At 38.8% G+C, this 18,280-nt stretch overlaps 1 protein-coding gene across 4 annotated transcripts in view; it reads right to left on the bottom strand.

Moving 5' to 3' along the window:
* Window positions 1-18,280, bottom strand: part of OXCT1 (3-oxoacid CoA-transferase 1) — a 163,371-nt gene that overhangs the window by 64,380 nt on the left and 80,711 nt on the right. For all 4 annotated transcript variants that reach the window (XM_004017014.6, XM_060400459.1, XM_042233822.2 and 1 more), the window contains exons 12-13: window positions 13,524-13,596; window positions 12,837-12,912 (exon numbers count right to left, since the gene is read on the bottom strand). In XM_004017014.6, the coding sequence (XP_004017063.1) occupies window positions 12,837-12,912; window positions 13,524-13,596 (149 nt within the window). The remainder of the gene's footprint in view (window positions 1-12,836; window positions 12,913-13,523; window positions 13,597-18,280) is intronic.

The raw sequence follows: 18,280 nt of genomic DNA, 5'->3' as shown, positions 1-18,280 counted from the left end.
TTGTAATAGCCTATACCCCACACCTGGGCTTCCCAGGTGGCACCAGTGGTAAGGAACTCACCTGCCAATACAGGAGACATAAGAGATGTAGGTACAATCCCTGGGTCAGGGAGATTCCCTGGAGAAGGGAATGGCTACCCGTTTCAGTATTCTTGCCTGGAAAATCCCATGGACAGAGGAGCCTGCCAGGCTGCAGTCCATAGGTTCACGAAGAGTCGGACATGACTGAAGCAACTTAGTATGCACACATGCTACCCCACACGATGAAACCGAGATTTCTTTCTCAAGTTTACAGAAATGCTATATTTATTTATTTTGCAGGTAGTTCTGTCTCATCACAAAAGGCATTAGTAAAATACATCCGAAAAAAGGAACAAAGAAACTTGTGGCAGAATGCAAAGTACGTAAAAGCAAACAATACTGTGACTAAATCCCCACTGCACAACTTGCAACACAGGTAAACTTGAAAAGTTAACTCTCCTGGCCTGAGTCTCTTCATCTATAACAACAGGGACTATTATATTTAACTCACAGAGTTACAAGGATTAAGTGACAATAAACATACAAATAAACAGCACAGAACCTGGCCAATGGCATGAACCAAAGAGCTTCTAGTAAAAATAGTAGATTTATACCTTAGTTGTGGCTTCCCTGGTAACTCAGGGGTAAACAGTCCACCTGCCAAGGCAGGAGATATGGATTCAATCCCTGGGTTGGGAAAATACCCTGGAGGAAGGAAGTGGCAACCCACTCCAGTATTCTTATCTGGGAAATCCCACTGATAAACAAGTCTGGTGGGCTGACACACACACAGCTTTTGATCATCCATAGGATCCTCCAAGTAAGAGGAATTTTTGTTATAAAATTCGTATGTCAATATGTTAGTCAATAAATATTTTTAATCTGAAAAATATTGACTGTGAGTAAAAACTAAAGACTAGTTTTCAACATAATGTTTTCCAGACAGTCATAGATTAAAGTATTTTTGGATAACCAAATATAGTGTCCAAGTGAAGAACAATAATAAACAGTTTATGTTCCTAATAACACCCTAAATTCATAAATTTCACTAATCCTAGGTTGTCTTTTTTTTTAATGTATGCTCATTTGTTAAATTGCAGAACAAAAAGAAATCATTCTTTGGTCTCAGAAATTTTGCGGATATTAAATGTGTCTCTAATCAGCACAGGAAGTGAAGTTCTATCCATGGGGTCAATGTACGTTTTATTCCCTGGTAGGATGAGAAGGGCTTGGCTAGGTTCTGCCATGGTCCTCTATTCTATCCAGGGGAGCTAGGAACAGAATAAACTGGGGGGATCACCCTGGTATACAGGAACCATAGATAGAGGACACTCCCACATATATGGGGACTTAGCTGAACATGAGCTTACAAGGGAGAAATAATGACAGCCAAGGACACAGCAGGGCCACAAGCCAAAGTGGTAGAAACCAAATGCTAGCGTGGGACTTTTTTTGTCTCACTTTTGACTGATGTTCAACTGTGACAGCTATGAGATATCAGCATGTGAGACAGATGTTCAGTAGCAGAATTTTCAGAGAAAATGGTCAAAAACAAGTTCTATGATTTTTGGACTCACTGGCAAGATTAAGGAGCAGAGTATAGGCCACAGCAGAGGATTCTCTATAAAGGGCTTGAAGAATGGTCCATCCCAGCAACCAAAAAGAGGGGCAAGTGTTTGTCTACCCCTAAATCAACATCTTAAGAGCCAGGATGACAACAGAAGAGCATCATACCCTTTGGAGAAGAGCCAGGATGCAACCAGGGAATGGCATGTCTGACTTCTACCTTAGGAAGTAGAAGCTACCATTCTGGCAAAGTAGCTACACTATTCCTGGAGGTGGACAAGAAATGTGTGGGTGCTTCCCAGATGTGGGCCATGTAGGAAAGGGCCAGCATGAAGATGCTTTAATATTTTCTCAACAAGATGCCATGGAAGGAAGTGAGGGTCCTATCACTGAGAGTGTATGTGTGAAGTGGACAATAGGAAAACCAGGAACTTCTGGGAAAGCATCCAGCCATCATTCATCAGGACAGACACTACAGAAGGAGCCCAGAAGGGGGTCCCTAAAACCCCAGCCCAACCACACAGAGAAAGGGATCAGCTCTAAATATCTGAAAGGACCAGAGAGCACGGAGGCAGTTCACAGCATTAGTGTCAACAGCCATATAAGAACTTTCCCGACCTTCTTCCTCACCTTCCCATTCTCCTGAACTTTGACCCTGCAGTGCCAAACTGAGTTGGTGGACAAAGTGAGTGGAGAGAAAAAGCAAAAGAACACTAAGCAACCTTCCCCAAATGCAGGCAGCCTGTTCTGCCCATAGCCAGGAAGCAGTGGTTAAAGGAAATACATTGCTTTTGAATGTATACTGAGGCAAAGTTCACTAGTTTGTACTGTGTGTGTTTAGTTGCTCAGCTGTGTCTGATTCTTTGTAACACCATGGACTATAGCTTGCCAGGCTAGTCTGTCCATGGGATTTCCCAGGCAAGAAAACTAGAGCCATTTTCCTTTCCAGGGGATCTTCCCAATCCAGAGACTGAACCTGGGTCTCCTGCAGAGCAGGTGGATTCTTTACCATTTGAGCCATCAGTCTGAACTGGATCCTTTAATTTTAGACTCACTACTGAGTTTGGGAATTAAAGTGACCCACTGAAAGTTTATTATCTGAGAATGAGCTGACACAGAGGGAAAGCTTCCCAACTGAATAAAGTTAAAAGCACCACAGGAGATAAAAATTGCCGTGCTTTGATTTCATCCCAAGTGTAAGACTTGTTCAACATATCGGAAACAAAACACAAACACACACGTTCACACATGCTTGCTTGTTACAGCTGGTCTCTTAAGACACATTCACAACAGAGAATAGTCAGCATCAATACTGCTTTTTAAAATGATCAAAGACAGCAGTACTGGAAACAATATTTGATAAGATATAATAAACACTAAAAGCCAAAAGGAAGGCCTCCAGAACAACAACAAAAAAAAGGATTAAGTGCCCCTTCAGAAAATAAGACATTGCCTGCTCTTTAAATAGTCAAGGATGCAGTTTTTAAAGAAATGCAAATAACAGATTAGAATAACAAGAAAAACAAATAAAAACTGATACCAGTGTTGATGATAGAGTGAAAACAGTATGAGTGTAAATTGAGACAGTCTTTTGACAAGAATTCAGTAAGTTTCAAAAACCCTAAAAATTGACCACGATGTTCTATTACTAGGGATTCACACTAGGAAAATCATCTAAGAACTATATAAAGACCAAAGTTCAAAAATATAATTAATGGTTTTAAACAATTAGAAAATCAGATAGGGACTTCCCTGGTGGTCCAGTGGTTTAGAACCCACCTTGCTGGGAGAAAATAATAGCAAGTGAAACACCTGACAAAGAATTAATCTCCAAAATATACAAAGCAGCCCATGCATCTCAACACCAGAAAAACAACCAACCTGATCAAAAAGTGGGCAAAAGACCTAAACACACTCTTCTCCAAAGAAGATATACATATGGTAATAAATACAAGAAAAGATGCTCAACGTCACTCACTATTAGAGAAATGTAAATGAGGTATCATTTCATGCCGGTCAGAAGGGCCATCATCTACAAAAAAAAAAGTCTACAAAGAATAAATGCTGGAGATGTTGTGGAGAAAGGGAACCCTCTTACACTGTTGCTGCTGCTAAGTTATGTCAGTCATGTCTGACTCTGTGCGACCCCATAGATGGCAGCCCACCAGGCTCCTCATTCCATGGGATTTTCCAGGCAAGAGTACTGCAGTGGGTCACCAGTGCCTTCTCAACTTTCACTGTGGGTGGGAATGCAAACTGGTACAGCCACTATGGAGAAGAGTGTGAAGATTCCTTAAAAAACTAGAAACAGAACTTCTTTATGACCCAGGAATCCCACTGCTGGGCATACACTCCAAGGAAACCAGAATCGAAAGAGACACATGTACCCCAATGTTCACTGCAGGAGTATTTACAATAGCTAGGACATGGAAGCCACCTAGATGTCCATCAGCAGATCAGTGGATAAGGAAGTTGTGATACATATACACGATGGAATATTGCTCAGCTATAAAAAGGAATGCATTTGAATCAGTTCTAATCAGGTGGATGAAACTGGAGCCTGTTATACAGAGAGAAGTCAGAAAGAAAAAGACAAGCACTGTATATAAATGCATATATATGGAACTTAGGAAGAGGGTAACAACAACCTACATGCTGGGCAGCAAAAGACATACAGATGTTAGGAACAGACTTTTGGACTCAGTGGGAGAAGGCAAGGGTGGGATGATTTGACAGAACAGCATTGAAACATGTACATTGTCATATGTACAACAGATGACCCATGCAAGTTCAATGCATAAAGCAGGGCATTCAAAGTCAGTGCTCTGGGACAATCCAGAGGGATAGGGTGGGGAGGGAGGTGTAAGGGGGGGTTCAGGATGGGGTGGACACATGTACACCCATAGCTGATTCATGCTGATGTATGGCAAAAACCATCACAATATTGTAATTATCCTCCAATTAAAATAAACTAATTAATTAAAAAAAAATATAATCTACCTTGCAGTGCAGGGGACACGGGATCAATTCTTTGTCAGGGAACTAAGATCCTACATGGCACGGAGCAACTAAGCCCACATACCACAACTAAAGATAACGTGCAATTAAGACCCAAAACAGCCAAATAAATACAAATAAATAATTTTTTTAAAAGAAATACAGAAAAAAATAGAAAAAGCATCTTTCAGACATCAGAGAGCAGACAGTACAGGACTGTGATCTCTGAGAAAAAGAAAGCCAATGAGAGATGGGCCCGCAACTGCCCAGGCTACTGTCTAGAGAGTTTCCAGCCTGCAGCAAGGAGGGGAAATCAGAAGTCCAGCTGCCTCATTTGGGTTGAGATCTCTGATCAACTAGAATTTGACTTGAGATCTCAAAATACCAGAGGGGAGCTTGCTTTTCAGAGAGAGAGCTTAGAAGATTTGCAAAAGGTGAACTCAAGTGGTTTACCAGAGTAATGATGTGTATATATTACAAGAAAAGATTATCCGAGGCCTGAGGAAGAATCACTAGAAATATTAGGTGAAAAATGTCCAGAATTCACACAGGACTGAGAATAATTCACATTCCCACTAGCCAAAGGGGAAATGCCATGGACATCAGGTAGTGTCCTCAGAAAGAAACAGTATGAGTAGTGGAGCTAATCAGACTGAAACTAAAGGCTGCTGTCAACTAATCTCAAAGAGCTTAAGAGCAAATTTTACATAAATTAAAAAAAAAATTTTTTAAAGCAAATACTGAAAGAATCAACCTGAATAACATCTGTAAGACTTGCATTAAAAAAAAAAATCAAAGGATGTCCTTCCAGCAGACAGACAATAAGATCAGATGGCATTCTGAATTGATGTAAAGGAAAACTGAAGGAAAGAGCAAATATACAGGGAAAATAGATAAAATACATAATTTATATACATAAATTATAAACAATATTTTTCTCACTTTCAATCTCTTTAAAAGAGACTTGACTGTTTAGAGCAAAATAGTAACAAAGTACCATGGATTTATGGGGCTTCCCAGGTGGCACTAGTAATAAAGAATCTGCCTGTCAAAGCAGAGGACATAAGAGACACAGGTTCAATCCCTGGGTTGGGAACTTCTCCTGGAGGAGGGCATGGCAACCCACTCCAGTATTCTTGCCTTGAGAATCCCCATGGACAGAGGAGCCTGGCGGGCTACAGTCTACAGAATTGCAAAAGCTGGACAAAACTGAAGTGACTTAGCACACATGCATGCACCATGGATTTATAACACATGCAGAATAAAACATATGACTAAATAGCAAATAAGATAACATAGAATATAAGTTTATAGCTGTATGGTTCTTTCATTATATATAAAGTGATATAACTTGAAATAGACTGTGATAAATAAAAGATGGCCTGTACTGCAAACCTTGAGAGAACCACTAAGATATATATAAGAAAATAAGTCAAGACTGGATAAAAAAACAAAATCTAACTATATATGTTAACTGCAAAAACTCACTTAAATGTAAAGACAGGTTATAGGTAGAAGAATGGGAAAAGATATACCATGCAGAGTGATCATATTAATATTAAGACAGTCAGCTTCAGAATAAGAAATATTATCAGAGATAAAGAAAAACATAATATTTTAAAAAGGTCAATTTGTTAAAAGAATATGACAATCTTAAGTACTACTACAATGGAGCTCTAAAATATATGAAGTAAAAAGTGATATAACTGAAAGGAGAATTATACAAACGTACAATTATAACTCAAGATTTCAATGTTCTTCTCTCAGTAACTGATTGAAAGGCACAGTAGGCATGAACCACACCATCAGCCTACTTGACCTAATTGACAGTTATAGAACGCTCTAGCCAACAAGAGCAGAATACACATTCTTTTCAAGAATGGAAACAGATGGAACAGTCAAAAAGATAAATTATAGTCTAGGCTGCACATACATCTCAAACTTAAAGTATGTACTCTAACTTCAAGAGAATTAAACTAGAAACTAGCACAAAGTTTTGTGGAAAATCACCAAATATTTTGAAATTAAATGACATACTTTTAAGTAACCAATAGGTCATGGGAAAAAAACCACAAAAGAGATTTAAAAGATCCTGAAGAGAATAATAATAAAACAAAATAGACAAAAATTTGTGGGCTGTTACTGATACAGTGCTTAGAGAGAAATTCAGAGCATGGCCCTTAATACACATCTAATAGATATTTTTGAATGAATGAGCTAACTAAATCCCCAAAGCAAGCACATGAGTTAAATGTTATTATTTTACAAATGAATATATCAAGGTTAACCTAATTTGTTCAGTTCAGTCTCTCAGTCATGTCCGAATCTTTGCGACCCCATGAATCGCAGCACGCCAGGCTGCCTGTCCATCACCAACTCCTGGAGGTCACTCAGACTCATGTCCATCGAGTCAGTGATGCCATCCAGCCATTTCATCCTCTGTCGTCCCCTTCTCCTGCCCCGAATCCCTCCCAGCATCAGAGTCTTTTCCAATGAGTCAACTCTTCGCATGAGGTGACCAAAGTATTAGAGTTTCAGCTTTAGCATCATTCCTTCCAAAGAACACCCAGGGCTGATCTCCTTTAGAATGGACTAGCTGGATCTCCTTGCAGTCCAAGGGACTCTCAAGAGTCTTCTCCAACACCACATTTCAAAACCATCAATTCTTTGACACTCAGCTATCTTCACAGTCCATACATGACCACTCACTCACATCCATACATGACCACTGGAAAAACCATAGCCTTGACTAGACAGACCTTTGCTGGCAAAGTAATGTCTCTGCTTTTCAGTATGTTATCTAGGTTGCTCATAACTTTTCTTCCAAGGAGTAAGCATCTTTCAATTTCATGGCTGCAGTCACCATCTGCAGTGATTCTGGAGCCCAAAAAAATAAAGTCTGACACTGTTTCCACTGTTTCCCCATCTATTTCCCATGAAGTGATGGGACCAGATGCCATGATCTTCGTTTTCTGAATGTTGAGCTTTAGGCCAACTTTTTCACTCTTCACTTTCATCAAGAGGCTTTTTAGCTCCTCTTCACTTTCTGCCATTAAGGGTGGTGTCATCTGCATATCTGAGGTTATTGATATTTCTCCCAGCAATCTTGATTCCAGCTTGTGCTTCTTCCAGTCCAGCATTTCTCATGATGTACTCTGCATAGAAGTTAAATAAGCAGGGTGACAATATACAGCCTCGGCATTCTCCTTTTCCTATTTGGAACCAGTATGTTGTTCCATGTCCAGTTCTAACTGTTGCTTCCTGGCCTGCATACAGATTTCTCAAGAGGCAGGTTAGGTGGTCTGGTATTCCCATCTCTTTCAGAATTTTCCACAGTTTCTTGTGATCCACACAGTCAAAGGCTTTGACATAGTCAATAAGGCAGAAATAGATGTTTTTCTGGAACTCTCCGGCTTTTTCCATGATCCAGCAGATGTTGGCAATTTGATCTCTGATTCCTCTGCCTTTTCTAAAACCAGCTTGAACATCAGGAAGTTCATGGTTCACGTATTGCTGAAGCCTGCCTTGGAGAATTTTGAGCATTACTTTAGTAGCATGTGAGATGAGTGCAAATTGTGTGGTAGTTTGAGCATTCTTTGGCATTGCCTTTCTTTGGGATTGGAATGAAAACTGACCTTTTCCAATCCTGTGGCCACTGCTGAGTTTTCCAAATTTGCTGGCATATTGAGTCCAGCACTTTCACAGTATCATCTGTGATGACAGAACCAGTTCTTAAGCAAGGCTTCCCTGGTGGCTCAGATGGTAAAGAATCTGCCTGCAATAAGGGAGATCTAGGTTCACTCCCTGGGTCAGAAAGAACCCCTGGAGAAGGGACTGGCAACCCACTTCAGTACTCTTGCTTAGACAATTCCATAGACAGAGGAGCCTGGTGGGCTGCAGTCTCTGTGTGCATCCTAAGTCACTTCAGTCGTGTCCGACTCTCTTTGACCCTATGGACTGTAGCCTGCCAGGCTCTTATGTCCATGGAATTCTCTAGGCAAATACTGGAGTGAGTTGCCATGCCTTCCTCCCAGGGTATCTTCCCGACCCAGGGATCAAACCTACATGTGATGCAGGTTTTGCACTGGCAGGCGAGTTCTTTACCACTGGTGCCCCCTGGGCAGCCCAGCTTATAGTCCATGGGGTCGCAAAGAATTGGACACGACTGAGCGACTGACATGACTGAGAGATTAACACTTTCACTTCAGTACTTAAGAACAGGTATATCTAACCCCAAAGTTCTGTAGTTTCTATTACATTAAACTGATGGAGCAAAAGTACTACTGAATAATTGTTACAGTACACATATTTCCCACCTGTCCTTTTTCCTTGCCCATGGTTTGCAGCTGCCTGAGCATTGGGACGAATGGACAAGACACCAATATCTTAAAACAACTATCTAGATCTGTGTTTGTATCTATCCACAGAATAATCTTTATATTTCTGTATCTGCACCTACAGTTTAATATATGGGCTATACTTCATGCATCTAAACCATGAGATTAAATGTTGAGCACAAGCCCTTCCCCTCAGCTGTACAAGTAGGAAGACTAGAGAATTAGCTTATTTAAAACAGGCATCATATCTAAGAGACCAAATCAATGTTATGCACTCATACATATAGCACACATGAATATGACGTTGATTTGTGCTTAATCTTCTAAAACGCACTAAGAAATGAAATATATGAGGGAAAAACAAACACCTAAACATCCTATTCGTGTTTGTTCCAAGAATCCCTCATTTCTGTTCTCCCCGTGTAGAAGGAGCAGGTCCTCAGCTGTTACGTTCAGCTCAGATACAGCAACTTGTCCAGAGGGCAGCTATTGCATGCCTTTAATAATCAGCTTCCATAGTAGGTCATACACATCTAGTTCCCCTCACAAGTCTATCATCTATAGCAGCTGTTTCATAGAAATAAGCATTAGAAGAGCCATCCAGCTCTGGATGGAGAGTCAACAGACTACACATCTTCTCATATTTCTGCAGCTTGCCTAGGGTTACCATCATCAAGGAACTAGAAAGAGCCAATCACTGTTCTGTCACATTTTCTCTCTTTGTATGCTCAGGGCAGAATTTTCAAAAATCTGTGAAAACAGGACCCATGCTGCATACTAAGAAGCTATTAGAGGATAAGACAAATAGCATCCACACCATTTGCTTGCCTTAAAAGCTTAAAGTTTATTACAATCTGACATTGTAATGATTGATGGAGATGATACGGTGCAGAGAAACTCAAGACTTTATAGCCATTGAAAGATTATTAAAAACTCAGTAAAAAAATAAAAGTAAATGAAAAATGATATAATAAAGCTGAACCCTTCAGCGCCTTGACTGCCAGGTCTTGCAATAAAAATATATCTAAATTTTATAAATCAACATAAATCTTTAGGGCAAACAGAAATAGATAGCTCACTGAAACTACATAAGGAGGCTAGGCTGTTATCCATAACCAATAAAAACAAGAAATGTGTCCTCAGATCTGGTACTTGAATATGAATTTGGATACACAGGTTTTACAGTTACTGTAAAATAGTCTTGCTTACACCAGTGTTTTTTGAGGCAAATATTCCCTCTCAATGTTAAGCAATAGTAAATGAAGAAGTTAAAAATAATAGCCACTATTTATGGAGTGCTTTGAGTCTTCACTTTTCATTTTCATTTAATCCTAACAAAAACATGTACTCCAGATTGTGTAATTTTTAAGGGGTAGAGCTGAAATTCAAATCAGATTTCTTCCAAATTAAAGCTCATGGTCTTGACTCTTAAGCTATCTTGAATCCAAAGGAAGCAAAATATATACCATGTATCACATACAAAGAGTCCCAGAAGTGATTATCAATTACTAAAAGAACAAAAGAGGGCTTCCTTGGTGGCTGAGGGGTAAAGAATCTGCCTGCCAATGCAGGAGACAGGGATTCAATCCCTGATCTGGGAAGACCTCACCTGCTGTGGAGCAACTGAGCCCATGCACCACAACTACTGGGCAAGCACTCTAGAGGCGGAGAGCTGCAGCCACTGAAGCCTGTGAGCCTAGAGACCGTTCTTTCCAACAAGAAAAGTCACCGCAAAGAAAAACCCATCCACTGCAACTAGAGAGTAGCGCTCACCACAACTAGAGAAAAGCCTGCGCAGCAATCAAGACCCAGCACAGCCGTCAGTAAAATTCTAAAAGAACAAAAGAAATGCTCATTCAGAAAAGACACTACTAACTTCCATGACCAAAAGAGTGGAACCAGACACAAGAACACTTTTTAAGCTTAATTTTTCTCCACACCCCTTCAGAACTCCAGAGTTCTCTATTGCTGCTCCACTAGATCCAGTCCTTTGCAAAAGCATGATCTCCAAACTATATTAGGAAAATCACAAAGTGTAACAAACACTGATGTTTTAATCATTCACAGCAATCTTCATAGGATATATAAAACCATGATACATGTTGGAAAATCTTTCCTACAAATGACAACTACATAATGCATACTCTCACCATGAGAGCTTCTAGTCTCACTGTGTGCTAAATCATAATAAAAACAAATTGTATAGTAGCTTGTTAAAGATGCCCAGGTTCCCTGAAAGCAAAAATATGTTGGACTTGTTTCTGTGATTTTAAAACTCACTAATAGTCCAGAGAAATAGACTCTACTTTGAACTCTCTTGCTTCTGTTCACAGTAACCAATCCTCTTCCATCCTCTGCCAGGCATCTCCAACTTCTCCTTCTTAACTTATCAAATAATAACAACCCATTTATCTAGCATATACTGTGTCAAGCTCTATGATATGTATTATAACCTTAGAGTCAGGGCTAAAACTCAGGGCTTGCTATTTTATGCTCCTTCTACTACCCTCTATTAGCATTGTTCTAAAATTTGAAATACACTCTTTCTACCCAAACATTCCTATAAAGTATCAATCTGACTTACTGTATAATGCTCAGGAGACCCCCTGATTTCTTCAAAGCCTCCAAAAGTTGCCAACTCTTATAACTATGGCTAATTCAGAATAACAATATAATTCATAATTTGCTAAGTGTTCTTACTATTAATGGGTCAATGATATTTTCCCTTTATATTTTAAATATGATTGATGATCATTCTTTAATACACTCAAACTTGATTTTCAAATGTGGTTACATATCATCACCATATAGGATTGCTTTTAAAATGACCAGTTCCCAGGTTATATTCCAGATTAAACTGGAAATTAATGATGGGCCAGAGGCATCACCATTTTTAAAAATTCCCAGGTGCTTCCAATATGCAACCAAGTTTGAGAACCTGAGCTGTAATAATAACTGAAATTTTAAAATAATGTTTCAAGAGATCATAGTTCAAAAAAGCTAAACTAATACAATCTCTACCATTGTTATCAACTACATTAATTCACCCTCCTCAAAAAATGAGCAGGAAAAACTAAGAAATTAAAAAAAAAAAAGAAAAACACCTTTCATTATAGAACACCAACCTCAGTTAAACAAAATATTTTTTAGCTCAAGCTTCAGAGAAACACACAGAAACCTTTAAAGATACACATTAAAAGAGTAACCTGAAAAAAATGAGCTCATAATCATGGACACTCATTGTTTGCCTACATATATAAAGAACCACACTCTGGAATGTAAAGAACTACACTCATAAATCAACTGATTATAGTCTTTTTTCCAAAGCTAATTTCAAGAGGTTTCTTCCTTGATTTAGATCGTTAGTAAATGAAAACTGTTTGCATTTCACAGACATGTTTAAATATCACAGGTTTTGTATTCGGTAATAGAAGACAATGTGATTGATTACTCATAGGGTCACATGACTAATCAAGAGAGGATTTTACCCACTGTGAATAAGAAAAGAATACAATTAACATAAAATTAGTGAACATATTAATTACTCTTTCTAGTTATAAAGCTTAGTTATAATAAATATCTGTATTTCTTACTTTTATCAGAGTATAATTAACCCATATTTTTTACCTTCTGAGGAAGTTCTCTGTTTTTCTAGGGAAAATTATGCTTTGACTCTGATCTTATCTATTTTTAGTTCCAATTACATAGTAAACTGGCAAAGCTAAATATTTTTCAGGAGAATTAGAAATTTGATTTTTATTAAAATTTGAAATAAGAAATACATATTACAATATCTACGTTTGTAACAATTATATTTGTACTCATTGCAATCTGACAAGATTCTTCTTAATATTAATACTTCAGAAACAGTTATTCTAACCCAGGCATAATTCAGAAGAAAACATGCCTACTTACAGGTATCATCCAGTTAGCTAGGTCACCATATTTGGAAACCTGCATGGCTCCTAGCATTGTTAGATTGACATGTCCCCTGAGAAAGACAGAGAAGAAATATAAAGCAAACTTCCATGTTTTATGTCCCTTTTGCTTGAAATTGCCAGCAATTAAATAATCCTACTCCCCCTGCCCCCAAATATATTTGCTTTCCTCCACCCAACACTTGATTTCCAAATAGACTGGCTTCAAGCTAATGTAGAAAAATAACTATTAAGAGTTCTTTTTAAAAATTATAGCCTATATTGTCTCCAAAAGCAAATTAAAAACAGGTGTACACAGTGAGTTTGTTTCCTTTGGTAAGGGAAAATGGGGCTCGATTTGAAGGCAAACACTAGCTAGAAAATGAAAACACAGTTTGTAGAAAACGTTAGGCTCCTCAGAAAGAGCCTCAAAAACGTTTACTTCAGTTTAGTTGGCACACAGACACATATTCCACTTTGAAGGTTCTTTTAATAATCGCAGGCTGCATGTTCCAACTGCCAACATTCAATGTGAATAATTTCACATCTTGGTGCAGCCAAGCAAGTCCATGATCATTTTCCGGCTGCGAGAGGTGGTTATCTTTCGGAGTCTTGTTAACAGACTCAGGGATGACTCAGCTCATTCCACACCGTGGGAACCATGAGGAGCTCCATTATTACATACCCTCTAATCATCGCAAATGATTCATCGCTGGAGAAATAAGAGGCTCCTGGAAGAACAGTAACTGTTTCCTTGCCTACACACACACAGACACAGGGAAAACAAAAGAAAGAAAAGGCTATTAGATTTCTAAGAGCAGAAATCATGGTGAAGACAGAGGTCTATACCTTCTCTATTTCATACAGAACTAAGCGTCCCTTAACCAAAACACAGCAACAACAGGGGTATGGGGGGACACAATGGGAACTGTCAACCTACAAAGACAAGTGTTTCGTCACTAACATTGTTCAGATTTGCCCTTGCATGGGGATAATGAAAAGCAGACCAACTTTTCATTTTATTTTTGTTTTGAAATTGTCCACAGACAATGCACTACTCTATTGCCTATTATTACATAACTATCCCTGTCTCCCACCAGACCCAGTCCCTTCACAAGCCCCTATTAAATGCTAATAGGAGTAAAGAAGAAAGGGGTTCCTGGGATGCACCTGTCAGAACCCAATGCCACTGTAAGTCACTGGACCGAAACACTATAGAATAAATATGAAGAAATACTGCTTGGAGGGAATGAAGCAGGAGATGCTTCTCAAATATTTCTTAAAAATCAATGAATAATCTAAAAAGAGAGGTTCCACCTAATTCCTTAATGTCACTGAGCCTGAATCTCTTCTTTCAACCTTTCTCTCTCTCTCTCTCTCTGCTTCATCTTTCTGCCCTTGCTTCAGTAAATTTCTATTAATAACCAGAAAAGGTCCTCTTAGAAGGACCTCTCCCAACACTTACATCCCATAATAAAAACTCAGAACTAGAAAAGTTCTTCAGGGTCATCCAATCCCTACACAAGCAATAATATAACCTAACTCAAACCTGAGCTGCTTAGTTCTTGTGACCTGTCTATTCAGGAGCTTGAGGTACCTAGGAGATGCTTCTGGTCTCAACAGAAAAGTGTTCACGTGCCACTCTGCCAAAGGTTAAGTCATCTCTGAGAACACTGCCTGCCACTGCCCCAGTATAATAGGGCAGACAAAAAGATGGGGGAAGAAAAGCGATTCCAAGACTGGAATAGAGCAAAGCTCTTGGACACAACAGGACCAGAATGATCTGACTATGCCCAGATGTGCAACAGCTGTCCCCTCAACTTCTCAAGTCATGTCCAAGAGCTAACTTCACTAACATCCCCCTCCATCTGAGCCCAAATATAGAGCATGACTATCTATATCATGCTGAATTATTTACTGACCCCCAAAAGTTTGATTCTAATCAAAGGAAACATTCTCACCTCTTTTAAAGGAACATAAAGCTGAAAAGCTTTGGAAAATACTTTCTGGTATGGTTAATAAGGGCTGGCTTGTAAACAGCATGTAAGATTTGGAGGATTAAATGAAATCATGCATGTAAAGCCCTTACTCTAGGACCTGGCACAGAGAAAGCACTCTGCGAAGATTAATTTTTAATATTATTTTCATTGTTACTCCTCACTCCAAACCTACTTGTGAAAAAGACAATGCCATCAACCCTCTAGGGATAAATGCTACAGGGGCAAGCAATCAGCTTTTATGATACAGTTATATACCAGCGTGTGAACTCCAGGTTGAAGGACAAGCAGAATACAACTAAACCTTATCCTAACACCACTTTCATGCCCAGAAAATACAGTTCCTCTCCAGTCCTGTGAGATGGAGAGGCAAAGAAGAACTTGCAGGCTGAAAATGCAAAACAAACAAACAAACAAAAATGTCAATTCTTTGTTCTCTATGTGATAAATCAAAATAACTTCCAAAGGGCTATCTCTACCAGCTGGCAGTACAAAGAAGACATTATTTACCACTTACTGTAAAGGAAACTCTGAGATCACTGCACACAGAGCTTCCGATCTCCCCATGTGATTTATCAAGGATAGTATTTTTTAAAGAGCCCAGAAAATAATTCTTATGAAAGTTATTGTTAGGTCCCCTGTTATATATTTTGGCATCTTATAAATATATTCTTTGAAAAAAAGTTAATTTTCATTTTTAACATCCCAAAATCTAAATAAAAATAGGATATCCTAAAGTTGATATCAATGCTTTTCAAATACACTGTCCTAATTTGGTTAAACAATTATAATCAATAATACAATCAATATGTTAAAGAAAAAGGCTTTCTTATTTGGCTTTTCCTAATTATTTGTCTCCTTCAACTTTCCCCTGTACATGTCTATATCCTCTCATGATATTCAGGCAATAGAATTATCCAATTTCATGGTTATAGAGTCATTTGGCTCATGACATAACATGTCATTCACTCAGTATCAAGTAAATGTTCCCTCTGTGCCTTAAACAAAATGCAGATGCCCTAAACAAATGGTTCTCAAACACTTGTCAGAATCACATGGAGGGCTTATAAAAACACAGACTGTTGAGCACAACTCCCAGAGTTTGAGAATTTTCAACTCTAAGAAGTCCCCAGTGATGGGGATGCCAATGCTGTGGCTCTGAAAACCACACTTTGAGAACCACTGCCCTAAGCAAGGGCTTCCCAGGTGGGTAAAGAATCTGCTTGCAATGCAGGAGATACAGATTCAATCCTGGATAGGGAAGATCCCCTGGAGAAGGGCACAGCAACCCACTTCAGTATGCTTGCCTGGAGAATCCCATGGACAGAGGAGCCTTGAGGGCTACAGTCCATGGGGTCACAAAGAGTCGGACATGACTGTAGCAACCAAACAAGCACGTACGCCCTAAACAAAAGGAACACGATACCCAGCAAGAGAGATGAATATACACAAACAATAACAAAGCAAAATGTGGTGCGCTTATGAGATGCTAAATGTGTTGTGGGTTCGAAGAAGAAGCACTTCTGAGCCGCAAGAGGATTTGGAGAGGACAAATGAACTAGGACTTGAAGGATAGGCATTGCCGATAAAGAGACGGGGATGAACAAGAAAGGGATAGAGCGAAACAAAAAGGAAAGGGCACTGAAAGAGCTAAGACATGGAGGAAGGAAACAGAACAGATCGAGCAGTTCAGTATGGGTGGACTCAGTTATAGCGAAAGATAAACCTGGAAAGGTCAGTCACAACCATTAGAGAGATCTTGAATGCGGTACTATTTGTACTTTAGACTACAGGCCTGTAATTCTTCAGATGTGGCACACAGACCTCTAGAGCAGATACTACTGATGCTGGGGGCTGGAAACTGCTCTGATTATTGCAGGATACTTAACAGCATCCCTGACCTCTGCATACTAAATGCCAGTAACACTGGCACTCCAGACATTATCAAATGTCCCCAGAAAGGTGAAATCATCCCTCTTTCCCACTGAAAGCCACCACTCTAGAGGCACATGGCAGGAAACAAGGATATTCAAGAGCCATGAGATTAACATGGTTCTTTCTAAGTCGTTGTTGTTTAGTTGCTAAGTCTTTCTAAGTAATTTTTTAATCAAAAGGTAGGGAAGCCTGGCATGCTGCAGTCCATGGGTTCACACAGTCAGACACGACTTAGTGACTGAACAATGACCAAGAAGAAGTCATTAAAAACATTTTGATATTAAAATAAGAAAAATATTAAGAAATAAGAAAGAATGTAAAATGCACATGAATATGAAAGCTAACATGAGATTTATTAGAAATTTCACAATTGCACTAGGATGCTGCAAATCTTCCTGAGACCTCAGAAATGCTCTAAATGCTGCCTTCTGCACTCTTGTAAATTCTCAAGTTATCAGTGGATGTAGCTTAATGTGCAGAGAAAAAGGCCTGGGGCTAAGAGCAGGAGATGACATGTGAATCTGTCCCTAGCAACCTGATCTTGAGCACATCACTTCACTTTTCTGGGCTTCAGTTTCCCAACGTGTATAAAAAGTTTTCACTTGAGGCTCAACTTTCACTTGATATATTGACCATATATGTGAAAAAATATGCTGTAAATTATGTGGTTCTATACAAGTGGTCATTCACTGTTACATAACCATATAAAATTATTTAGAAAAAAGGATCCTTAGAAATAGTTCTAATTATTATTCTAATACACTTTTTATGCCCAGAAACATAACTCTCTGTCTTTGTTCTAATGGATTTCTATGAAAACCCTTTCAAATGAACACAAACAATGGGTTCTGGAGTTCAAAGTATTTCCCCTCTAACTTAGCTCCAAAGTCAAAAGCATCATAAATCCCAAAAAGGACTTTGATGAAAGAGATAGAATACTATTAAACTGATTTGCAGCCTGGCTTCCCAAAAGCAATGAATTCTGGCTTTACAAAGTACTTTAAGATTATATATGGTATTTCAGAAGTTGAAATCTAAAACTGGTGGCTTCATTAGGATTGAGCTACTTTTAAGCTCAATGGAATCAGAAATGTCTACTATCCAATGATGTCACTGAAAAGATTAACTACTTTCCAAAGAAAGTGGGTTTTATGAGCTCAAGCCTGAAACTTGGAAAATGGAGTTATTCATTTTGCAAATAACTCACTAACATCATAAATTAATTAAACCAAGCAGCAAATATTTTCACAGATCAATGAGCTATTGCTAAAGGGTACAGTACAATTAAATCACAGCCTTGGTTAAATGTCATTGCTTTATCACAGTGCGCCTTTCATAGTTAAGTCATGTTAACTAATTCAACTATTCAACCAGAAGCTGTTTTACTTCCAAAACTCCTAAGTATTAAACATCAATTCTACTTGGCAGCTGGCCTTTATATTCGGTTCCTGTTGCTTCTCTTCAGAAATCTACACATACTATTTTTGAATGCAAAGTAAGAATTATACTT

Source organism: Ovis aries, chromosome 16, assembly GCF_016772045.2.
Source record: "Ovis aries strain OAR_USU_Benz2616 breed Rambouillet chromosome 16, ARS-UI_Ramb_v3.0, whole genome shotgun sequence".
NCBI classification, from domain to species: domain Eukaryota; kingdom Metazoa; phylum Chordata; class Mammalia; order Artiodactyla; family Bovidae; genus Ovis; species Ovis aries.
The sequence above is the reverse complement of the archived record's forward strand: the minus strand, read 5'-3'. Positions and strand labels throughout refer to the sequence as shown.